Source organism: Eulemur rufifrons, chromosome 28, assembly GCF_041146395.1.
Source record: "Eulemur rufifrons isolate Redbay chromosome 28, OSU_ERuf_1, whole genome shotgun sequence".
NCBI lineage: Eukaryota > Metazoa > Chordata > Mammalia > Primates > Lemuridae > Eulemur > Eulemur rufifrons.
The window spans coordinates 47,383,917-47,408,590 of record NC_091010.1 but is presented as its reverse complement, the minus strand read 5'-3'; the positions used below and the strand labels follow the sequence as shown (position 1 = coordinate 47,408,590).

General features: G+C 43.1%; 2 protein-coding genes across 7 annotated transcripts in view; both read left to right on the top strand.

Annotated features, from left to right (window-relative positions):
- The first annotated feature begins 3,488 nt into the window (after positions 1-3,488).
- NDUFB8 (NADH:ubiquinone oxidoreductase subunit B8) lies at positions 3,489-8,750 on the top strand. 3 transcript variants are annotated; one of them, XM_069460091.1, is made up of 6 exons: positions 3,524-3,642; positions 3,893-4,019; positions 5,719-5,818; positions 6,243-6,398; positions 7,836-7,840; positions 8,350-8,410. In XM_069460091.1, exons 1-6 carry the CDS (start codon positions 3,558-3,560, stop codon positions 8,393-8,395), a joined length of 519 nt encoding a protein of 172 aa, XP_069316192.1. In that variant the 5' UTR covers positions 3,524-3,557; the 3' UTR covers positions 8,396-8,410. The 3 variants fall into 3 exon arrangements, with proteins under 3 accessions (XP_069316191.1, XP_069316192.1, XP_069316190.1); XM_069460090.1 differs by lacking the exons at positions 7,836-7,840; positions 8,350-8,410 and adding an exon at positions 8,551-8,750 and having other exon boundaries at positions 3,489-3,551; XM_069460089.1 differs by lacking the exons at positions 7,836-7,840; positions 8,350-8,410 and adding an exon at positions 8,551-8,750.
- Positions 8,751-11,721: 2,971 nt separating this feature from the next.
- Positions 11,722-24,674, top strand: part of SEC31B (SEC31 homolog B, COPII coat complex component) — a 33,366-nt gene continuing 20,413 nt past the window's right edge. Inside the window, exons 1-8 of one of the 4 annotated variants that reach the window (XM_069460113.1) lie at positions 11,722-11,771; positions 14,477-14,568; positions 15,276-15,362; positions 15,722-15,845; positions 21,961-22,156; positions 22,365-22,460; positions 23,407-23,550; positions 23,903-24,045. In XM_069460113.1, the coding sequence (XP_069316214.1) occupies positions 15,284-15,362; positions 15,722-15,845; positions 21,961-22,156; positions 22,365-22,460; positions 23,407-23,550; positions 23,903-24,045 (782 nt within the window). In that variant the 5' untranslated portion in view covers positions 11,722-11,771; positions 14,477-14,568; positions 15,276-15,283. Of the gene's footprint in view, positions 11,772-11,956; positions 12,242-14,476; positions 14,569-15,275; positions 15,363-15,721; positions 15,846-21,960; positions 22,157-22,364; positions 22,461-23,406; positions 23,551-23,902; positions 24,046-24,674 lie in introns of those variants that run through there. The other 3 variants (XM_069460115.1, XM_069460112.1, XM_069460114.1) reach the window with 3 other exon arrangements.

Sequence of the window (24,674 nt, the reverse complement as noted above, 5' to 3'; positions counted from 1 at the left end):
ATATATAAGTCTCTCCTCGTAAATGAGATCAGGACTGTGAATATGATAGGGTATCACTCCTGTAATTAGGTCACCTTGTAGGGCAAAGATGTAATTAAGATCCCTGATCAATTAACTTTGAGTTAAACAAAAGGGAGATTAGAAACAGAAGTCCGAGAGATTGAAGCCACAGCAAATGCTGTCCTGTTTGCTTTGAGGAAGGATACTGCTATGTAGCATGGAATGGCAAATGGACTCTAGGAGACGAGAAAAATTCCTGGTTAACAGCCACCAAGAAAGTAGACATCTTTGTCCCACAAATGCAAGTGACTGGATTCAGCCAACAACCACTAAGCTTGGAAAAGAACAAAGAGCCTCAGATAAGATAACCATCCCAGACTATCCCTTGATTTCAGCCTGGTGAGACCCTGACCTGAGGACCTAGCTAACTGGTACCTGGACTCATGAAATATGTGCAATAATAAATTGGTGGTGTTTTAGGCTGCTAAATTTATGGTAATTTGTTATGCAGCAATAGAAACTAACTATGTTTGACTATGTAATTATGCTACACAGTAACTGTGCTACACCAAACTGAGAAGAGGGTTACCTCTGTAGAAGGGTTTGAGGCTGGGGGTGGAAATCAAGGCTTTAGTTTTATCTGCAATGTTTGAATTTTTACAAAAATATATTAATTTATAACCTTGGGAATTAAAAATAAATTAGATCAAGAAGATTCCAATAACTAAAATCAGGAATGAAACAGGGACATTACTGATGACTTTACAAAAAGAAGAATGTACATAAGGGAATATTATGAACAATTATGTGCTAAAAAATTTAAAAGCCTATGTGAAATGGACAAATTCCTAGAAAGACACAAATTATAGTAACTGATTCAAAAAGAAATAGAAAATCTGAATAGACCTATTATAAGAGATTGAATTAGAAATTTTAAAAAAATCCCACAAAGAAAATCCCAATATCGGATAGATTCACTGATGAATCTTATCAAATATTTTAAAAAGAATCAACACCAATCCTTCAAAATAAACTTCCAAACAATAGAAGAGGAGGGAACACTTCCCAATTCATTCTGTGAGGCCAACATTACTGTGATATGAAAACAAGACAAAGACATCACAAGAAAACCATAAACTCGTTTAGGAATATATGTACAAAAATTCTCAATAAAATACTAGTAAACCAAATCTAGCACCATATAAAAAGGATTATATACTACAACAAAGTAGGATTTATTCCATGAATGCAAGGTTAGTTCAACATCTGAAAATCAATCAATATAATATACCATATTAGTAAAAGAAAAAAAGTGATAATAGACACAGAGAAAGCTTTTGACTAACTCTAACACCTTTTCATAATAAAAACAGAGTTCCAAAGGACACCATCTAGAAAGTAAAAAGACAACTCACAGAATGGGAGAAAATATATACAAATCATATATCTGACAAGGGAATTGTATCTAGAATATATAAAGAATGCTTACAACTCAGCAATAAAAAGACAACCTCATTTAAAAATGGACAAAGATGTGAATAGACATTTTCCCAAAGAAGATATACCATGACAAATAAGCACATGAAAAGATGCTCAACATCATTACTCATCACAGTAATGTAAATGAAAACCAGAATGAGATACTATTCACACCCACTAGCATGGCTATAATAAAAAAGACAGACAATAACAAGTGTTGATGAGGATGTAGAGAAATTCAGAACCACAGACACTGCTAGTGGATGTAAAATGGTGCAGCTGCTTTGAAAAACAATTCTGCAGTTCTTCAAAAAGTTAAACGTAGAGTTGCCCTATGACTACTTGGCAATCCTACTCTTAGGTATACAACTAAAAATAGAAAACATACATCCATACAAACACTTTTGCAATGTTCATAGCAGCATTATTCATAAATGCCAAAAAGTTGAAACAACCCAAATGTCCATTAACTGATAAATAAATACAATGTTGTACTGTGTATCCATATAATGAAATATTATTGTATCATAAAAGGAATGAAATACTAATGAGATACATTTATCTAATGTACAACCCAGACCTAAGATAATCAGATTTATAGGTAGGCTTGGATTTCTGATATGAGAAGTTGAGTACTGGGGGTCAGAACTCTTATGATTCCATTACTAAATCTCACTTGGATGCTTGACTATGTGTTTGTTATATAGCCTGTGCTACAACACAGACAAACCTTGAAAACATTATGCTCAGTGAAAGAAGACAGACACAAAAGGTTACATATTATATGATTCCATTTATATAAAATATCCAGAATAGGCAAATCCATACAGACAGAAAGTAGATTAGTGGTTGCCAGGGAGTAGAAGTAGGGGGAATGTGCTAATGGATACGAGGTTTCTTTTGGTGGTGATGAAAATATTTTAGAGTTAAATAGTGGTGATGGTCGCACAACTTTGTAAATGTACTAAAAACCACTTTATTGTACACTCTAAAAGGGTGAATTTCATGGTATGTGAATAAAAAAGTAAACTAATTAAACCAACTGTTTCTTGACTTAATTAGATCAGGGCTTGCTATTGGTTGAATGTAGATGCTGTTCAATTATTTTGACTATCAACTAGTGGTGCTCATTTACAAGAGGGCAAGTTGCTGTGTAGTCCTCCCCAAAATTTGTATACTAAATAGTATATATCCATTTTTATTGCTGTGATACACATTTGAGAATATCTATAATAATACATTCTGCTCTAAAACAGTGATCACCAAAACATCACTGGAAATATATACATATTTATAATGTGTAAGTTATTAAAATCCCAAGTGAAAGCATATTTATATGCAAATATTATAATGTCTTCCATTTCTCTGTTGAATTAAAGTTTGTTACTTGTGGGCCGGTTTGAAATCTATTTACCCAAGTGCTAGCAAATCTGAGGCTTTAGAGTGTCTCTAGAGAGCTGCCTCAGGTGATAGGTTTAATTTTACATTTGTTGGGTTGAGGTGACTGGGACATGCAGATGTAAACACGGACTGAGACTGAGAAGCCAATTCGTGGTCAATCTGTGTGTTGCACCGAGCATCTAAGAGTAGGAGATCAACCAGTTTGGAGATCAGAACAAGAACAAGCAAGACCAAGGGCTGAATTGGAGAATGATCACGTTTGGAGACGGAAGGAAAAGGAAACGACAAGAAGCCAGAAAAGAAGAGAATAAGACAAGCTCATTTTTGCTAGCACTGCTCCTGGGGAGGTGAGTCGGTTGTCTACCTGAGATGCTCAGGTTCCGAGTCCCCTTTATCCCTGGATGGGTCTAAGTCAGCTGAGAAAGAAGAGGGACGCAACAATCTGAAATGTCAAAAGAAGTGACCTGTGTGGTTTTCTCTCCTACCCGATAACACTCCCAGACTCTGTTCCAACCACTCATCTTCCTACTGGTTTCCCAGCACCGTTTTTAAAGCCCGCCCCTGTTGCACGCTGAAGACTTTTCTTCACTACCGGCTTCCCCTGTGGAGTTTGGCCCGGCTCAGCCGCCGTGACAGGCCTTTGCGCATGTGCAGAGTGGAACGTGAAGAAGGTGAAGATGGCGGCTGCCAGGGCTGGGGTCCTGGGAGTCCGATGGCTGCAAAGGGCGGGCCGGAATGTTGTGCCGTTGGGTTCACGGACAGGTCCGCAGAACGGGCGAGGCCTCAGTGTGGGAAGGGGATGCCTGAAGTTTGTTGTATCGGGGGGGGGGGGGGTGGATCGTGGATTTGGCGGTGGGTGTGTCCGGGCAGGGGGCGGAGGTGGAGTTGATATATCCACAAAAGAGGGTGGAGGGTCGCGCGAGTCCTGCGAAGTCCCGGGCTCTAGCTTCTGCAGCTTGAAGCCTTCGGGGCGGCGGGAGAACGGTATGACCTGCCCTTTTCTGCACTCCAGCCTCCCACATGACCAAGGACATGCTCCCGGGGCCCTATCCTAAGACACCAGAAGAACGGGCCGCCGCCGCCAAGAAGTATAATATGCGTGTAGAAGACTACGAGCCTTACCCAGATGATGGCATGGGGTGAGATGGAGAGTGTGTGCTCTCACCCAAGTAGTGACGGGAGCAGGTCGGCTGGGCTGGGTGGCTGGCCTCTGACCCTTTCTTCCAAACCTTCTCGTGACCCCTCAGAGTCAATGGTGTGGGTGTTTTTCTCGGTGGGAGGAGGTGGGAGGGGGAGGGGGAGCAGCTGCAGCTGAGAGGACCTCAATTTTCTCCTTGGCTCAGGCCGTTTCCTCAAATGAGAAGCCGAGGTTTTAATGTTTCCCTCGAGGACCGCCCCCCCCCCCCCCCCATAGCAGGAACCTTCCTTGGTTCCACGAGAGAGCCTTGGGTTTCATTTAGATTGAGCATCTGCCGGGCTCAGGTGCTGTCATCCAGGCATGTGACCTGGCTGGAGCTGGACTCTTGTCATGAGAACCTTATTTGTAAATGGAGTGTGCTATATTTTGTGTCTCCTTTTAAAAAAATATTTTTTGCTGTCTGGGCTGTGGAAATTGTAGCAACTGTTAGGTAGATTAAACATCCAACCCCTTACTCCAGTTGATGTTATCCCTTCCACTCTCCTCCATGTCCACATAACATCCCTATGGTTAATTATCCGATGTGATTATCATCACCTTCATTTCCTGCCCTAGCATTACTTTTGCAATCTTGTTTTCAGCAGCTCCTATTCTTCTTGTTTTCCACTCATTTTCTGTGACACATGTCTAGTTGTCATCATTTCCTGTGTTTTTTTATTGTGTTGTGAACAAGAGCAGCCTTGGTCGCAGTCTTGTAAGATGAACCTGGATTTGTTGGGGGGAAACCCAGCTTAGCAAGAAGTCCCATGAGGTGTTTAAGACATGGAGATGAATGCCAACTCTGTGGTTAAGGAACACAGTTGCTATGAAAAGAGTGCTTTTCTAATCTGTACCCTTATTGTTTTTAGTCCAATTAGCTGGGTGACTTTGGATTCAGACTGTAAATTTTAATTTCATTTTCTATTTAAGGGTAGCAGAGTTCAGTCGTGTCAATTAGCAACAGGGATACTTTCTGAGAAATGCATTGTTAGGGGATTTTGTTGTGCAAACATCATAGAGTGTACTTATATGAACCTAGATCATAATAGCGTACTCCTAGGCTATAAATATTAATATGCACAGCATGTTACTGTTCTGAATACAGTGGGCAATTGTAGCACAATGGTATTTGTGTATATAAACTCTCTAAACATAGAAAAGCTACAGTAAAAATACAGTATAAAAGATAAAAAATGGTGAAGACTTTTCTTCACTACTGGCTTCCTCTGTCGTTTTTGGCACCTGTATAGGGCAGCTCCATTATAATCTTATGGGACTGCCACTGTCTAGGTCCATTATTGACCAAAATGTTATGCAGTGCATGTTTGTAATGGATTGCAAAATTCCCTTTCAACTCTAAGGTTAGAGCATTGTGTGACTTTTTTTCTTTTTGTTGAAAGAAGGTAAGGAAACATTATATATGTTACAATGTTTCAGAGTTTGACATGAACTTTTACTTAAAATTGGGACTTCTATGGTTAGTTCTATGCTTAGTGACTAGAACTTGAGATCTTGATTTGAGAGTCAGTTCCTCTGTCCTTAGGTGAGACAGTTATCTCTGTCACTTTGTTTCTCATCTGTTTCTCATCTTTGAGATGAGGAGACTCAAAATTGTGTGAGACTGCTCACAGGCCCTTCTAGAAGTTCTCTCTGTCTCTCAGGTATGGTGACTACCCGAAGCTCCCTGACCGCTCACAGCACGAGAGGGATCCATGGTATGACTGGGACCACCCAGATCTGAGGTTGAACTGGGGTGAACCGGTGAGAGAACCATATCCCATTTGACCTTCCTTCCTTCTCCCTATGTCTTCCTGGGGATTCTGTCTTTACCTCAAATGACACTTCTCTGTCCAACTAAGCTTTTCTGTGAAAAGAAATAAGTTCCAGGGAGCTGAGATTTAAGGTTCCATGTGTGACACATGGGATGGTACTTCTGGGAATAACCAAAGCTCTGTACTGTGAGAGTTGTGCACTTCCATGATTGAGCTGTCCCTGGTCAGCAGAACCTAGACAGAAACCACCATCTAGTCCTGTGTGGGAGTGTGTCTCAGACCTGGCTCTCAGAATATTGCTCCAGGGCAGTAGAATGCTTCTGTCAAGCCTTGTTTTAGGCTCTGATCACTTTGGACTGCCTACATTTTTCAGAAAGGGTAGTAGGTGACAGTTATTTGTCTTTCTGCCTCAGATCCACTGGCACCTAGACATGTATATCAGGAACCGGGTGGACACGTCCCCCACACCTGTTTCTTGGAATGTCATGTGTAAGCAGCTCCTCGGCTTCGTGGCCTTCATGATGTTCATGTTCTGGCTTGGGGAGAAGTACCCCTGCTACCAGCCTGTGGTGAGTATTTGAGAAGTGCTCTCTTAGGCACATTTGCTTGCCCTGTTTCCTGAGGGAATGAAGTCTCTGGAGTAGGGATTCAGTCAATACCAAGCTTGGCTTCCTGGAGTCTTAGGAGATAGGAAGATAGGAGGGCCTTACCTATTGGCCTGGCACAAGTACCAGAGCACTGCTCTACCCTTACTTCTGGGACCTGTCTGAGTGAGAAGGTACACTTTAGGACTTGGTGAGGAATGAGAATGTGGAAGCCAGCTTGTCTCTAGAGTTGCCATTTGGGGATTGTACTTACCAATGATATTGCAGCAAGTGATCTTTCAAGGTAGAGTCAGGGGATCTTGAGTTGAAACTTTACCCTTTCTTGGACATGTGAAGGGTACTTCCTGTGGTATACTGGAAGCAATTAAGTATCTATTTATTATTATTTATAGATATTTATTTATTTAGAGACAGGATCTAGCTCTGTCATCCAGGCTGGAATGAAGTGGTCTGATAATAGTTCAGACAGTTATATTTTGGAGAATGTAAAGGATGTAGAAAATATATTCTCTAAGTTAAGGAAGTTTGGTTAAGAAAATTTAGATAAGTGACATGATAAGCAAGATTTGAACAGATATATGGAAGTTTGGCACAGTTTAGGTTTATATATATGTACAGTGAAAGTATGTGCTAAGTGGTATGAGCTGCTCTCAAGGAAAAGGTTTACCTAGATGCTAAAATAATAGGATTTGGGTGGTAGGGAGAAGTTAGAGAAAACATTTGGGGCAAGAGGAAACAAAAAAGGAGTTGTGAGTCAGCTGGAGTGGGATAGATATATAAAACAGTTTCTAGATAACCAGCTGCATTGGTTTCCTGGTAAGCTGCTAAACATTCATATTCCCAGGCCCCACTTCTTGGAAATCCTAATTCAGTATCGTCACAGTAGGGTCCTAGAATCAGTATTTTTAACAAGCTCCCAGGTAAATTCTGATGTACATATAGATTTGAAAATCACTGTATTAAAAAATATTGTGAGGTAAGTTGATCGGTTTAGGTCTGGCAGCTTTTATTGCATTGCTAAGGGATTTGGATTCGATGGTGTAATAATGCACTAAGTTAACAAATATTTATGGAGCCCCTACTACATACCAGGTGCAGACTGTGCTAGGGGTTGGGGACACAATGATGACTTGGTCTGCCTCTGGGTAGAAGGGAGCCATTTTGGGTTTTTGAACAGAAGAGTGTCATAATGAAGGCTGGGTTCTTAGGAAGAATAATCTGGAAGTAGTCTACAGGATGGATTGGAAAGAGAGGGATTGAAAGCAGGGAGGCTGCTGCATTTGCAGTTGGCTGCCCAGTGCTACCTCTGCAGAGATAATCAATGTCCTGAAGGTAGCTGGTATGTCTGTGTGCACTGACACGAGCCTTCCTACCAAGCCCCAGGGGCTCCATGCTGGAGAGTGCACGTGGGGCTGGGGTGAGCACTAACTTCACTTCAGGAGAGCAAGAAACACAGTATGGCTCTTCCATTTTTCAGTTCTGTAAGCACATCTCCCTTTCTCCTCCCCTTGAGCTGTGTTCTCTGACAGCTGTTTGTTGGTAAAGCCAGCAGCCTCTAATGCACATCCCAGCCGTGTCTCCTCTGTGCTTTCCCCCACCACTGCTCCTGCACGCCTCATTTGCTAGGCCACTTTAGTGGTGGAACCATTAGAGGCTGAGTGACTTAAAGGAGATTGAGTCTGTCTCGACCCAAGAGAGAGTGGGATGGATGGATGCACCGTCTCATTTAGAAAGCGTTGCCTCCGACTCTCTTTCTCTCTTCCTCTCTCCCCCTTGCCCCTTCCCCTCTTCCCCTCTTTCCCTCTCCCCCTCTCCACCTCCTCCCTCCTCTTCTCTCCCTCTCTCCCCCTCCCCTTTTCCCCCTTTTTCCTCCCTCCTTTCTTTTCTCCCTTTTCCTCTCTCACCCATGGTATAGGCACCACTTCTCTTACAATTTAGGCTTTCTCTCTGCCTTAGGCTGAGCGGGGAAGAGTGCTGTTCCTGCAGTTCTAGCCCAGCTGGGTCTGACCAGAGGCTACTTCGTGCCCATTTACTGTGCATGATTGTTAACTCAGAGTGGAGTGTAGCCACGTATTGGCTGGATGTATGTTCTTGCTGACCTGTGTTTTTTCCTTAGGGGCCAAAGCAGTACCCTTATAATGATTTGTACCTGGAACGAGGCGGCGATCCTACCAAAGAACCTGAGCCGGTGGTTCACTATGAGATCTGAGGAGGCTTCATGGGCTTTTATGCCTTCTAACTAGGATTTCCTCATTCCTAGAAATTAAACCTTAATGAAATCCCTAATAAAACTTAGTGCTGTGGTATCTTTGCCTCCTTTCACCAGGAAAAGTCACTGCTATGAAGAACTTCATCCTTTTCCTTTTTTTTCCCCCCTGCCTTCTATCTGCCCTCTTCCTTGTTTTCCTCTTCTGAAATTGGAAGGATCGGAGGGTGGTTGGGGTGGGGTGGAGGGTTAAGTGCAGGTGTTAATTTGTTAATTTCACTGAGCCTGTGAAGGTAGTTGAGGGTTCCAGTTGTACAGCAGGTGATGAGAGTAGTTCCTTTTCCCATTTACTGGGTCAAGGAAGAAGGAAGATATTTTCCTAACTTCCCAACTTGGAACAAGATTTGTTAATATTTCCCATATTAAAAAACCTTTTTAATAGTAGTGGTTAGTTTAAAAAAATTGTACTGGGGTACTTGAAAGTACTTGAAACATGCCACCGTACAATTTTTTTAAACTAACCACTACTGAACCTACTATTATAATAGCTTTCATTACCTTAATAACTCATCCATGTTCCTATAATAGCCTTAGAAGAGGAAAACCATGTTTTTGAAAGTCTATCTCAATGCATCTGTTTTTAAGTGAACAAACTCATGTATTTTGTGTCCCTTTGGAGACATTTTCTTAAATTATAGTAATACTGCCTGAAAACCTGTCCCATAAAAAGAGCATACATTTAATGTGACCTATAGAAGTAAGTTCATTCACATTAACTATGGGGTCTTTTAGTGGTTGTCCATGCAGTGAAAGAGACCTTTTTTTATCTATCTTCATTTTCTGTCCTCTATTGGATTTGACAATCATTTTACAAACATCTGTGGGACTAATATATACACATATATTTTTTTTTTTTGAGACAGTCTCACTCTGTTGCCCTGGCTAGAGTGCAGTGGCGTCAATCTAGCTCACAGCAACCTCAAACTCCTGGGCTCAAGGGATCCTCCTGGCTCAGCCTTCCAAGTAGCTGGGACTATAGGCACACACCACCATGCCTGGCTAATTTTTTCAATTTTTAGTAGAGACAGCATCTCCCTCTTGCTCAGGTTGGTCTTGAACTCCTGACCTCAAGTGATCCTCCTGCCTCAGCCTTCCAGAGTGCTAGGATTACAGGGGTGAGCCACGGTGCCTGGCCTATGGGACTAATATATATTAGACACTCATAGACCATAGGAATATAAAACTGAGCAAGACAAAATAACTGCCTTCAAGTAGTTACCTAGGAGGCTGACAGTTACAAAACAAGGTGAAAAGAATTCTTAAGAGATGTGTGAGTTGAGAAAATAATGCATTTTCTATTTTTTTAAATCATGTCCTACTTGAAACTATGACCTTATGCCTCTGGTTCAGATTTATTTCTTCTGGAATACTCCATCAGTGACACTTGTACCTTGTTCCTTAATTCTACTCGTTGCCTAAGGTTTAGTTTTCAACCCTGTTTACTTTTCCCCAGATCTCATTCATTGTTGTGGTGCTAAGAAGTTCAAGAAATACCTGAGTGCTTAGTAGGTAGAAAGAGTGGGCCAGGCACAGATAATGCCCTAAGTAATCTTCTGTCTGACTTCAAAACTCCCAAGTCCACATGAAAAGGAACTGTAGAGTTGTGATGCAATGAGTTGGGCCCCATCATGATAACTGGCTCCCCACCTTTGAGGTATATCAGGAATACAGCAGAATTCATGCATTAAGTGGAAGTTTTGAATCAACTTAGATCCAAGATCTTCAGTTGCCTACAAACCATTTATATTTGGAAGTGCCACAATTCTTTTAACGTTAAGAGATGCATATGATCTTGGCTGGGTGTGGTGGCTCATACCTGTAATTTGAGCACCTTGGGAAGCTGAGAAAGAGTTTGAGACCAGCCTGGGCAACAAAGCAAGACTGCTGTCTCTACAAAAAGTACGAAAATTAGCTAGCCGTGGTGGTGTGGGCCTGTAGTCCCAGCTACTTGGAAGGCTGAGTCAGGAGGATTGCCTCAGCCCAGGAGTTTGAGGTTGTAGTGAGCTATGATGACACCATCGCACTCTAGCCTGGGCAACCAACTGATACCCTGTCTCATATATACAATCTCTTCACAGCTCCTTCCCCTCAAGTTCTCTAGCTCTATTAAAAGAGCACTACTATTTTTCTGGTCTCTCAGGCTCCAAAGCCATAATAATCCTTAACCTATATTAGTCCAAGCTTTCATCACCTGCTACCTGGATTGTTCTATTAGTCTCCTAATTTGAGTCTCTGTCTCCAGCTCTGCTCCAAAGGGTACCATATTGCTAGACTCAAAATACAATCTTTATCTTATTGCATCCTTCCCTGTAATTTTCACAACTCTCAATTATCTGCAGAATTGAATTGACACTCCACAATCTGCATCCAGACCCCACTACCACCCCGCAGCCACTGTTTCATTCACAGTATGGAAAACGCCAGGGCGCCCCTTAGCCGGTCTGGGCCCTTTCTCCTCCTTTGCTGGAATGTCTCCTGTCTCATGTTCCTGAAATCTTCCAAGAAGCCCCTGGCCCCCAGTAGTCTCGCCCTCCACACACTATGACCCTTTATTCTACCAACGGTTTCTGAGCACCAGTTATTGCTGCGCTGCAGTGCATCACTCACCGTCATTTACTTACGACCTCGAGTGCTTTTTACCTTTTCAACTAAATGGATTCCACTGAGAGCTCCTGGGGCTAGGGCGGGTCTTCTCCCGCTTCAATAAATAGATAATGAATTGAATTAGTATTTTCCCTTTTTAGAGGCTGCCCCCAAGCCTTGTTCAAATTGAATAGATTAGAACCTACTAGTCGGGATCTGACCCACTGCGCCAGGACTGCGCAATCACAAGGCAGGTGAGGGAGGCCGAAGTAAAAGCAATAATCCTATTAGAAACGTTCCCTGTGGGTTTGTCTGGGTCCCGGGCTCGGCGCTCCCCGGCACGTATGGGTGGCGGTGCCCTGCCGGGCCAGGACTACTTTTGGCCCTCCGAAGCTGCCGTCCACAGCGCCCGGCTGCGCACAAAAGCCCTTTGACAGGCCGGCTCCGGCTGCCGCGCCTGACCCCTGACCTGAGCCTGAGGAGCACAGGTTCGTATTCCCCCGTGGGTCTGGGGCCCCTGAGGCCAGAGACTGTGCTGGGGACTCGAAGCGCTGCTCCTTCCTCGAGAGGGCGCTGAAAGGAGCTCGCTCGCGCCGGAGACCCGCCCCCCCGCGGGTCCAGTCAGTTCTCCCGGCTCTGGCCAGGGCGCCTCTCAGGGGCCTTCACTACGCCCGCCCTTGGACTGGACCCAGGTCCACTCTCCCCGCGCGCCGGAGTCCTGCCCGACGAGGGTCTCTCTTCAGCGCCGCCCTCACGGCTTCCCATCTGCCTTCGGCCCTGACCTGGCCCGAAGCCCCCACTGAGTCGCTGCATTTTGGCTTAGTGGGAAGGCCTGACATTGCTGACATTGCCGACCTTGGCGCGCCGCGCTTTGGCGATGGCGGGAGAGAACCTGTGCTGACCGTCCTCCCTAGGGACTGGACTGCCAAGGAAAGCTGGCGCCCTCTTCACGGCAAGAGTCTGTTCTGCTCTTGGTTGAATGGTCGTAGCTCTCCTCTCACGCCTCCTCCCCCATGGCCAATCCGACCCCAGCAGGGTCCCTTTTTGTGAACAGATGCCGCTGAACAAAGTGAATTAAGAGCCCATTTGCCCAATTCCTAGACTGTCAGCGACTTAAACATTTTCTGGGGTTTAGTTTAGACCAGCGTAATGGTTAAAAGTACGGGCTTTTGAGGGTGATGGAGGTTCACATCCCGGCCTAGCCAGTTGTCCTCTCTGTAAAATGGGGATAATAATAGTACTTACCTTAGAAGCTTTGAGAGAGTTAAATGAGATATGCACATCAAATGCATAGTTGCTAATCGCTACTTCTACTTTTGTTACTAGGGGATCTTTCCCCAGAAACATGAAAATAGCTGTGACCAGCAGGTGGCACTGGTGACTGTACAGTGTGCAACTGGTCAGAGGCTACCTGATAAAGCCACAAGTGTTTAGAGATCCCCTGGAAATCTTGGCTTAATTGGCAACGTAAAACTTTCCTCAAGCTGGAAAGTACGTTAGAAATTACTGTTGAACTCGGTTCTTTTTTTTTTTTTTTTTAGACGGAGTCCTGCTCTGTGACCCGAGCTAGAGTGCTGTGGCATCAGCATGTCTCACAGCAACCTCAAGCTCCTGGGCTCAAGCCATCCTCCTGCCTCAGCCTCCTGAGTAGATGGCACTACAGGTGCATGCTGCCACGCCCAGCTAATTTTTCTGTTTTTAATAGAGACGAGGTCTCACTGTTATTCAGGCTGGTCTCAAACTCCTGAGTTTAAGCGATGCTCCTGCCTTGGCCTCCCAGAGTGCTAGGGTTACACGCTTGAGCCACTGAGCCTGGCTGAACTCCTTGGTTCTTAATCTTCTTGCAATCGGAGAATGAAAGCAAGAGATCGTTTTGAAACAGCAAGCAGAAAAGTTTATTAAAGTGAAAGTTCACTCTTAAAGGGGTTAAGAGTGGGCACACATCAGAGCGGACTGTGGCACTGGGGTTTCTTTGGGTTTCTAATCAGCAAGTGATAGTACACTCCAAAATGGGTAGGAGTGGGCAGACGTCACAGCAGACAGTGACACTGGGGTCTCTTTGTCATCCCTTTTTCTCTTGTCTGGCCTCTCCTCCTTCATGATGTCTCTTCTTTTTTTCTTGACCAATGGGGATGTTGTCTCCTTCCAGCTGTCAGGCAGGGGGAGTTTTTCACCTTATATGGTTAGACCCAGATGTGTTGTGGTGTCCAAAGACCATGGAGGGGAGACTGTAATTTATAATGTGCCCTGTGTTGTTTTTGTTACCTTTCTTGTGATAATTGTAGCTACCATTATCTTGTTATGGTTACAGCATATTCTCTTACTCAGTATCCCATTTGTTTACATTGCTGGCTTTTGTGTCTCACTTTTCTTATACTAACATTCCATTACACAGCTACCCTTATCTTGCAGTGTGTGTTTTACTCAGTGTCTGGTTTGTTTACATGGCCTGTTCTGTACTTCCTCTGCTCTTATCTCACTAACAATACTACCTCCTATTTTTGTAGGTGAGTCTGATCTGACTATGGCTTGCTCAGCGTGAGTCCTAAGTTTCTTCCCTCAGGTTCAGTGCATTTAAATAAAAAGAAAAAAACCTTTCTGCCTTTCTGCTAGCCTGTTGGGATGGGCCCTTGAAAATACATTAGAATTAGATTGGAAACCACAGAGTTGAAATGGATGTCTGCATCCTTTCAACAAATATTTATCGAGCATTTACTATGTGCCAGATATTGGTTTGGGCACTAGTTATAACATGGTGAACAAAGCAGACATGGTGCTAGCTCTCATGGAGCTTACAGATTAGTGGAAGAGACCAACAATGTAAATATAAATAAATAATTATAAATTGCTAGGCTGTTTTTGATTGGGTGGTATACCTCTTTGAAAAGGTAAGAAGCTGAGCCCAGAAAGATATGATAAGAAGACAGTCATGCTGAAAGTAAGGGGAAGAGAATTCAAAGTATAGGGAACAGCATTTGCAAAGGCTCTAAGGTAAGAAAACATCAGGAAATGAATAAAGGCTAGTGTGGCTGGAGCACAATGAATAAGGGGAAAAGTGGCAAAAGATGAAGTCGAAGTCATAGGCTGGAGCCTTTGAACAGAGCTCAAAGGAGCTTGAATTTTATTGTGCATGTGATAAAAATCATTGAAAGATTTTAAGCATGGAACGCCAAAATCCTATTTTTTATTTTAGAAGTTCACCCATTCTGCTGTGTAGAGAATGAATTGGGTAATGACATGAGTACCAAGAGGACAACCAGTTGGGACACTATTATAGTAAATCAGGTGAGAGTTGCTGTTATCTTCAAAAAGACTGGTGGCAGTGAAGGTGGAGAAAAGTAGACAGACTAAGACATGTTTTGGAGGTAAAATCAGGAAGACTAAATGATGGATTAGAGGGGAAGGAGGAATCAGAGGGATATTCGTGTTTCTGGATTGAGCAGTGGGTAGATAGATCATTTACCAAGATGAAGAAAATCAGAGGAAGAATAAGATTTGCAGGGAAGAGATGGTTGAATAGAGAATTCCATTTTAAACAGACTATTTAGGTATCTTTGCTATATATCCAAGTTGAAATACTGATTAGCAATTGCACATAAGAACTTGAAGCTCAAAGGAGAGATTTGTGTTGGTGATACACATTTGAAAGTCATCAGCATACGGGTGATATTTAAAGCCAAGAAATGGACAAAAATCACTGAGAGATTATCTGGCTTGATGGTTATCACCATTGAGCCTGTGCCAACCAGTGTGGTTGAATATCTTTTGGGGTTCAAAGCATTAGATTTCAGTAATTCGGTAAATGAACTGTCCTTGTATCTGCAGATGGTCATGTATTTGTCACCCTATGTTGCCCTGAAATGCCCCATCTTATGGTGGAGAAAGAGAAAGAAGATCTTGTGTCCACAGATGCTCCCTGGATCAGGCTATTACACTTGCTGGTTTCTATTTTCAGTGGGCTGAGGGCTATGCCAATTTTCTGCCACCTACAGGACAGACCATGAAGCTGAAGGAACTTGAGCGGCCAGCTGTCCAAGCATGGAGCCCAGCCAGCCAGTACCCTGTGTATCTGGCCACAGGTATGGTGATACTGTGGATTAGGATTCATTAGAAGTATATAGGCTGAGGGGAAATTTAGTATCTAGAATTCTTTACTGAACATCAGAAAAAGCTTTCAGATCATCGAAAGGTAGGGTTGGCTCACAGCATAAGCAAGGGGATATTAGATGTTTTGGGATACTTAAGAGTAGCCATGGACTCTGGCTCAAGTCTAGGCACCTCATGCTTTCTTGCTTTCTTTGGAGTTACCCTTTGAGAAAGGGTATACCCGGTCCTCTCCTGTTCCTCCTCCTCTCTATTCCTTAACCCTTTTATACCATAAATCCGTGCATATATTGGTGTTCATATGCTGCCTCTTCTTGACTTTTGTTGTGCCTAGGAACATCTGCCCAGCAGCTAGATGCCTCCTTTAGCACAAATGGCACATTGGAAATCTTCGAGGTTGATTTCAGGGACCCTTCTCTGGACTTGAAATGCAAGGGAGTCCTTTCTGCCTCAAGCAGGTACTATATCTGAACTATTAATGCAGGGCAGATCCTGATGAGAAATCCTGGGAGTAGTGTGTGCTTCTCAGGGCTCATGAGGAGACAAGTGAGGGGAGAAGGAGCTTTGCCAAGTTGGAGAGAAGTTAACTCTGGGCTTATTTTGCAAAAGGATTTTGAAAACAACCATGCCCAGCTTTCTGGTCAGCAGCAGCAGCAGTTCAGGCAGAATGCATGTGATAGAGCTACCTTACACAAGCCTGGACCCACGTGTACCTGATCTCTTTTTGAACCTGGAGATGTTGGCTCCTTCCTCCCTTGACTTTTGTGAAAATAACAACCTTACACAATATCACCCTCTTCTGTCAACAAAGAAGAGAACGAATGATCCTCTCCTCATTGCTATAGTTCTCATGGATTTCATGGCTCTGGCAGTCTTACAGGGCTATGTACTGTCATTCATTGAGCACATATATTATGCCAGACATTGTGCTATGGGCTCTGTATGTTTTATTTATTGCTCAAATTAAGCCTAAGCATTAGGTATCATTATTTTCATTTTACATAGGAAGGAACTGAAACTCTGAGAAGCTAAGATTTAAGTCTAGGCCTATCTGAGTCTAAAACCTACCTTCTTCTTTCCATTATTCTACTGTACTTTTAAAGGTTTTGTAAAAGTGGGGCTTACAGTCTGAAGTAATGGTCTCCAGATTTTTATACCATCAGAAAAAGTGTGAATATTTTTATATGCAAGTTATATATTCAATATAAATAACATACATGTATTGCTATACTATTAATAAGGTTCTATTTCTATCATTTTTAGATTAAAATAAAATATTTTTCTTATAGCCCAGTGAATTATCTTGTCCACCCTACTTTAGAGATTACTGGTCTAGAAGGCAACTTTCCATCAAATGATTGATGAACTCCTTGTGCATTTCTTCATCCCTCCAAGAGATTAGTTAAAATATTTAGGCAGAAGTACACTCTCTTTCTTTTCACAGATTAACCTAATAATGAAAGGTTAGTTATTGTTTGCCCTTTCTTGAGCCCCTGTATCACTTTACAACAGCATCCCTTACTTGCAGTTTTTTTACATCTTTTTGTATTCCAATACCTGTACCCTTTGAAGAGGAAGCATTTGGATATTTACCAATAATGATGAGATATTCTTAACCCCTGAGAAAGCCTTTCAGAAAGGGACCCTGAAAGGGGTGAGCTAATTCAAGAATGTTTATACGCCTGGAAATAGGAAAATGGTGGGTAGTGAGCAAGGGTTCTTATCCTCAATGAGCCAAGCTAGAGTTTCAGCACAGTAGTGGCTCCTTAGGGCTAAGGGTTTATTCCTAAGAAAGAGGCAATATAATTGTTTAAGAAACCTTGAGAGGGGAAAGGAGAGGAGAGGAATAAACCAACTTGATGAGTACTATGATCACTATTTGGGTGAACAAGCACACGTATAGCCAGGACTCCAGCATTACAAAAATGATCCATGTAACCTAAAACATTTGTACCCCCTTAATATTTTGAAATAATAAAAAAAGAAACCTTGAAACTGAATTCTAAGATCCATGTGGGCAGAGATTTTATCTGTTTCATTCACTGCTCTATCTCCATCACCTGGAACAGTGCCATTATGTTTAATAAATATTTTTTGAATGAGTGAGCGATATTAGAAACTTGTGGGTTACCAAACTGAACATTCATATCCAACACTTCAGTTAGTTTTAGTTAGTCTTCAGTTAGTCGTAGTGACTTAAGAGCTTTTCAAGGGTTAGTTTGAATTTGGGAGTCATGAACTTTACCTCATACTCCTGCTCCACTCTGCAGAGATTTGGGGCCAGTAATCAAAATAAATATTTAATACTACAGTTAACACTACTGATAGTATTTCATCTCTTTCTTTTCCTACCTCTATAACTATGTTTGAAGACTGAGTCTCATTCCCAAAGACCTCAATCCCAAAGGGATTACCTTAGGCACAGTAGTGTTGGAGCCTTTCTGAAGAATCATGTCAGACATCCCAGTGTCTAAGACATTTCTTTCTGTTCCAGTCTGGGTTATGTCACCTACTCAAAATTCAGTATCATAAACTATTGACCAAGATGATCAGGGTAGATAGAAGGTTACTCATTCTTTGTTTTGTGCTTTCCTCTTTCTTTTCTTTTCTATGTCATCTTCCGCATAGTGTAGTGGAAAGCACAGTTGTATTGGGCTGTAGCCTTGACTATAATACTAATAAAGCTGTGTGACCTTGGGCAAGTTAAGTCAGTTATCTTAGGTTTCCTCATTTATGTATAAAGAAGAGGTTATACAAGATGACTTTGAAGAACCTGCTGACAGCCAAATTCAGGTCCTGTGTTCAGTCTTTTCTTCCCTTTTATTTCCTTCCCTTTTTCTTTTTTTTTAAACCTCTTCCTGTGTCTCTTTATTATCAACTAAACATACACCTTTTAAAATCTTCCCCCTTCCTATGCCTGCTGTTTTCACCAAACCCATGCCTCAGCCAAATTTGAATCCTGGAGACCCCTCATCCTCAATCCACAATGCATCAGAGAAATATTTAGAGATATTGGACTGAGAGAGAAACATTCTGAAACACTGGTATGGTTATAGGACTGAAAGAGAAATGTTCTGAAACACTGGTTTGGTTATCGATAAGGGACAGCCTCAAGCTATAAATAGATAGAAGAGAGTGCATGGATAAATGCCTCTGTATACAATCAAAATCAATATGAATTAGCATGTGCACTGAAGCAAACAATGTTTGGTTTGTTAGATGAATTTCACTCAAGAAGAAAGGTTTCTGGGAGAGTAATACATTATGTCATTGGCTGAGGACATAGCTGCTGTGGCTGAATGAGGTGAAAAGCCAGTGTATGATCTGCTGTACTTCACCCTCTGTCTACACTGAGGTTCTAGGTCTCTGAGTGGCCTCCATAATCTCTGCAAGACCCATCCTCTAGTAACCTGGAGAAAGTCAGGGATCTATCTTCTATCATTCTACCATTGTCTAAATTCTAGCTATTTGAAGAGCACTGTGCTTTGTCTTTGGGTACCTGTGTAAGGGAGAACACTAAGCAGAAAAAATCATTTTGCATACTTATTTTTCCTATTCTCAAGACTTGCCTTTTTTCTAGAGGCATCAAGATCATAGAGTAGAGAGAACATGGGCTTTTTTGTTGGATAGACCTGGGTTCAAATCTCAACTCTGCCACTTACTGTCTCTTGGGCACGTTGTTCAACTTCTCTGACCCTGTTTTCTCCACTATAAATTCAGGATTCATAGTAGATACATAGCAGTTTGGTATATAATGGGCATTCAGAAAAGGAGCTTGCTTCTCAAACAGCCATTGCTCCATTCATTCTCCAGCTTGAGGTACTGCCTTTACCACTCTGTTTGCCTTTTAAGGAGACTTGGATTTCCCAAACTGTTTTGGCCTGGATGTGGACAAAATCTTTTTCACTTTAGTTCACTAACATAAGGTTGGCATTTTTGAAAAGGAACCGTACTAAGCAAATGAAAGCAAAATCCAAAACAAAGACGTGAATAAATCATGGGAGACTTTATACAGCATATGTGTCTAATCGTAAGGTGCTGAAGTTTGGTCTCAGATGAGCTTAGCTGCTACAGCATTCTGATCTCATAGGCCTTAGGTTATTCTTTTCAGCCTGTCTCTTTCATTTTTCCAGAAGCGTAGTGATGAGCTGGTTGTTAGGGCCGGCTCTATCTTTATGAAATTCAGCTTCTTCCTCTATTGGTCTTAGCTGATGTGCAATCTGATGCATCTACTAGAGTGGTTTTCAGCCCTTGCTGATTGTTAGAATCACTGGGGGGCCCTTCCTAAAAAATGTAAATTCTGAGGGCCTATCTCTGGAAATACTGCTTCACTAGGTCTGGTGGGAATCAAAGAACCTATATATTTAGGTACCACCTATCATTCTGTGATGCCATATAGTCTCCATCATTGCCAGCCATTATCCTGGGAACCTCTGTAGCAGAGAATTCCAGCTACATTCTCATGTTTTAAATGTTCCCACCTTCCTACAAAACTCTTCATCATATACCTTCTCCTTAAACTTCTCAGTTCCTATTTTCAGGCTAAAGGCCACCTTTTTTGTTTTCCAACTTTTTATTTTATATTCAAACTTACAGGAAAGTTGAAGAACAGTACAGTGAACAATCATATGACCTTAAGTTAGAGTTATTAGTTAACATTTTGTCATATTTCCTCCCCTTTCTCCCCATTCCTCTACTCCCTTTCCCCTTCCACCTTCCACACACACACACACACACCCAACTATCTCTTGTTCTCTGTCCTTTTGCAGAGTAGAGATGATTGACACTCCTTGAGCCCAACTTTAGATGGAACAATCAAGTCTCCTTTCTTGACCCGGGTGTTCCCACTCTCCCAGGTGTTCTCCATATCACAACCTATTCAGGTGCCAGCTTCACCCTCACTAGGGCGAGGTGGTTAACAACAGAAATATGCTTTCTACATGCAAACAGAAAATCATTCTGTCACACCCTGTGTGCTGAATTGCAGCCACTTTAAAGTAACTGCAGAAGAACTCTTCTTCAACCCTTTGGTGACTTCCCCTTGAGGTCTCAGGAACCTTTTGCTCTGATCTGTATGCTCTGAGCTTACTGGGGTCACCACATCCTCTCCATTTCCATGTGAGTTTTCTCACTGGCCATACCCTACTTTGGTTCCTGTGTGACCTACTATGGGCTCCTGTTGACATGCCCTCTGCCCCCACTGAGCTCAGGTCCCTGGATGACATAGCAGCCTCCTGAGCCAGTATGGAAAGTGTTCTTCTGCCATGTTAAGATCAGTGCAACCTTAGAAAACAGCCTTTCTAACAGTAGCCTCGTAGCTAGCATTGTGTCAGCTCTGCTGTTTTGCTTTAGATGCTGACCTGGTCTGAACTAGTGCTCTGCTCTTTGCTTCTAACAGGTGGCTGTGCTCCAGTGACTGGCCAAAGTTTCTTGCCCTGTCAGCCCACTCAATTTCTTTGCTCACTGTTCACAGGGTGTAGGAATATTCCATTGCTAACTGATCTTGTAACATCATTTGGTATGAAATCTGGCTTCTCTAAAGAGCTGTGGAAATGTCCTTGGCTAATAGCTATGAAATGGGAGACAGACCACCTGTAAAGTTTCAGGGATTTCACATGCCTTCCCTGGGGGTTTTGCAGAGGACCCAGACCTGTCTTCAGGGGATCCAGAGTCCATCTTTTTCTTCTGTGCAATACAATAACAATATCTTGTTAGAAGCTTCCTCAGAAAGCCAGAAAAGTTTCCCAAATGGGGCATTTATCCTTTCATGTCTCTAGGGCTGGCCTATTGCAGTCATATGGCAGTTTCAATGGGCCATTCACATGGGAGAGGCATGGGGTAGGGAGGTCCTTGAGTCTTTTCTCACTTCCAGTTTGATAGTGAAGAGAGGGCAGCAATTGTTGGTCCAGGGAGATTGCTTCTAATCAGTTACAGAAGAGTTTGGATCTTCCTTTCATTAAGAGGCAGTATTTTAGGAGCTCTAGAATAATATGGGCCTCACTTTGAACGTTTGACTCTGCCACTTCCTAGCTATAAAATGGGGATAAAATTACTAGCTCTGTACAGAAGTTTTATAACTTCATTGTGCCTCAGTTTCCTCAAATCAAAATGGAGAAATAGTAATACCTCATAAAGTTGTTAAGTATTAAATCAGCTAATACATGTTAAACACTTAAAACAGTGTCTGGTACATAGTGAGTATTCAATAAGTGTAAGTTATTATTACCTATTTGAGTTGTGAGGATTAAATGAAATAATCTATTTGAAGTATTTATCATAGGGCCTATATAACCCCAATGTTAACTTAAAAAAAATATATGTATATACATATGTACCGCCACATAACTCAGAGGCTGTAACTTCCTTGCTTCTACTGTAACATTGATGAAACAATTTTTCAGAGAAAGGGCAGGTCTGGGCAGAAGAGACTGCTCTTCAATGTCTGGGAAATGGAGACAGGTCTCACCTAGGGGTGGGGATGCCTGCATAATGGCAGAAGTTGACAAAGATGCCTGTCCTTTGCTACTAACATGGACTTAAGTTGGTGCTGATGTGAATTCCTCCTCTTTGTAGGTTTCACAAGCTGATCTGGGGGAGCTTTGGCAATGGGCTTCTGGAAGGCTCCGGGGTTATTGCAGGCGGCGGGGACAATGGCATGCTTACTCTATACAATGTGACCCACGTCCTGTCTTCGGGGAAGGAGCCTGTGATTGCCCAGAGACAGAAGCACATGGGGGCTGTCAGAGCCCTCGACTTTAATCCTTTCCAGGTACTACATTTCAGTGGGTCAAACATGGCCAAGCCATGGAGCAACAGGTCTGAGTGGAAGCATTCACTTGTGCTCCTAGTCTGTAACTCCGAACCCTTTCCAGGCTGTTACAAGGGAGGCATTTGACAGCCCCAAATGTGGGCTCTTTCCCCATTTCCTGTTCTCATCTCTTCCTGGGTGTGTCTCCAAACACTTTTTATTCATACAGGGCAACCTCCTGGCCTCAGGGGCCAGTAACTCTGAAATCTTCATTTGGGATTTGAATAATCTGACTGCGCCAATGACTCCAGGATCCAAGTCACAGGTGAGGAGTTTCCTGTGCCCCCACCCAGCTGCTGCTTATAGTATGCAGCTGGTTATCCCAGGCAAAGCCTTGAGTTCTGGAGCCAGCCAGAGCACAAGAGATTTCAGGCTTCACCACTGGAGGGCAATAAAGCTCCACAGACTAACATGCTACCAGCCAGACGAGAGCTGGGATGGAGAGTCCGGTAGAGATGTATGTGGGGTGGTTGGTTTGTGGCCATTATCTATTCTAGGAGTTTATGGAAGGGAGATGAAGTTTGGGGAGAGCAAAAGACATTGAAAGAAGGAATGGGAGTGCTATTTATCACAGTATAGCTTTGGCAGGGTTGGGTAGGGCCCTGGGCTCGGAAGAGAGGGAGCAAGAGTACAGCCCCAGACATAACATTGTCCTTTTCTGGGAAGGGTTCGCTTTGTTCTCTCTCTACATGGCTCTCCTATGCAGTTGGGGTCTGGCACGTCTTCTGTCTTTGAATGTGCCTATCTGTCAGTCTGTAACTGGGCTTGTCTTTTGCTTCCTGGCTTTTCTCTCTTATACTTACAGTACCATGAGGTAAGCTAAGTACGAATTTGATAGCATCTTGTGGTTTTTCTTTCTGCCTCACTCTCTCTTGGGTGGCTATAATTCCCTTCTTCCCTTACCTTCTTCCTTCTCTCCCCCTCTTGTCTCTCTCTTGTCCTAGACAAGAGGGCTGTTTTAAAATCTTTATTCTATCCTCTCAGGAGAACTTTGGGACAGGGGTAAAACTCAAGTGTGCCTGTCTTTCCCTCTGCTTCTATACTTGTACCCTAAAGGATCCTCCCTGGAAAATTCAACTCCCAGCAACCCGAAACTGTCTTAGTTTGGGTGGCCGCATGCTGTGGGTGGTTGGGAGCAGAGGAAGAGCAGATGTCACTAGATCCAGGGGATGATAAGTTGTCATTCTCCCTGCCACCCAATCCTGCCTCAGCAGCCCCCAGAGGACATCAAGGCACTCTCTTGGAACCGGCAAGTCCAATACATTCTGTCTTCTGCTCACCCCAGTGGCAAGGCTGTTGTGTGGGATCTCAGGAAGAATGAGCCTATCATCAAAGTCAGTGATCACAGCAACAGGGTGAGTAGTGGAGGCCAGAACATAGGCTTGGGCTCTGGCTTCTCTCCTGTCTAGCAGTTGGAGCTGCTCTGCCCCAAGCAAGGGTTCTGCTTTCAGCTGTTGGACATGTGGATTCAGCCCCTTAGCAGATTTTCTACTGAGAAAGAAAACTTAGACAGAGCTGATCTGGAGGTTTCTACCATTCCTTACTTATTCATGGGCATCACCTACTCCCTGATGGCCGTGGTGTTCCCTGTCACATGGAAGAGACACAAAACCTATCCTTAGAGTGGTTCCACTCCAGCTGGGCATAAAGGGTTCATAACCAGAAGAGTCAGGTTACATCACCCATTGGGATCTGCTTTGTTCACAGATGCACTGCTCAGGCCTGGCCTGGCACCCAGACATAGCCACCCAGTTAGTACTGTGCTCAGAAGATGATCGTCTCCCGGTAATTCAGTTGTGGGACTTGCGCTTTGCCTCCTCACCCCTGAAGGTGCTAGAGAGCCACAGCAGGTAGCATCTCTAATCCCTTCCACATCTTTGGAGGGATGGTGGGCATAACTGACCTGGGCAGGAGGCAGTGAATACCTCCTTTAGCCACCAAACATCCTCCCTGGCTTTAAAGCCATTCCAGTGAACATACAGTCACACATTACTAGTTTCAGCACTAACCGAGAGGAGTTCCTTTGGACCCATAATGGAAAAGAGCTTGAGATTCCATCTAACTTCCAGACATGGGAGTGGGATGGAGTCATGAGAAATATTGAAGCCAGTGTTTAGTCCACCGGGGAGAGTCCCTAAGCTCCGATTTGAGGATAATGTTCATTTCTTTAGGTGATGAGCTTGCCTCCTCTGAGACTTCTCCTTAATAAAAACAGCTTGACTCCTCTCTGTCCTGTGAACAGGCCTGCCCCTGAAGCCGTAGCTCTTGGACCCACAGCAGAGGAAGTGACTCCATAATCTATTCTTTCTAACCAAAGGCCTGTGTTGCCTTTATATCTTCTTGGGGACTTTTGAGGGTTAAGGTTTTCCCTACCCTTTTTGGCTATAAACACCATAGGGATGAGTGTTTGCATGATTCATACTGATTCATAGTCCTTACTCTCTAGTCAGTGAAAAGCAGGCTGTCCTGCAGTGACCTG

Excerpts from the sequence above, each read along its gene's own strand:
- NDUFB8 (XM_069460089.1), top strand. The coding sequence starts at position 3,558 with ATGGCGGCTGCCAGGGCTGGGGTCCTGGGAGTCCGATGGCTGCAAAGG. Across the intron at positions 4,020-5,718 it reads TACCCAGATGATGGCATGGG|GTATGGTGACTACCCGAAGC; the intron begins GTGAGATGGAGA and ends TCTGTCTCTCAG. Across the intron at positions 6,399-8,550 it reads ACCCCTGCTACCAGCCTGTG|GGGCCAAAGCAGTACCCTTA; the intron begins GTGAGTATTTGA and ends TTTTTTCCTTAG.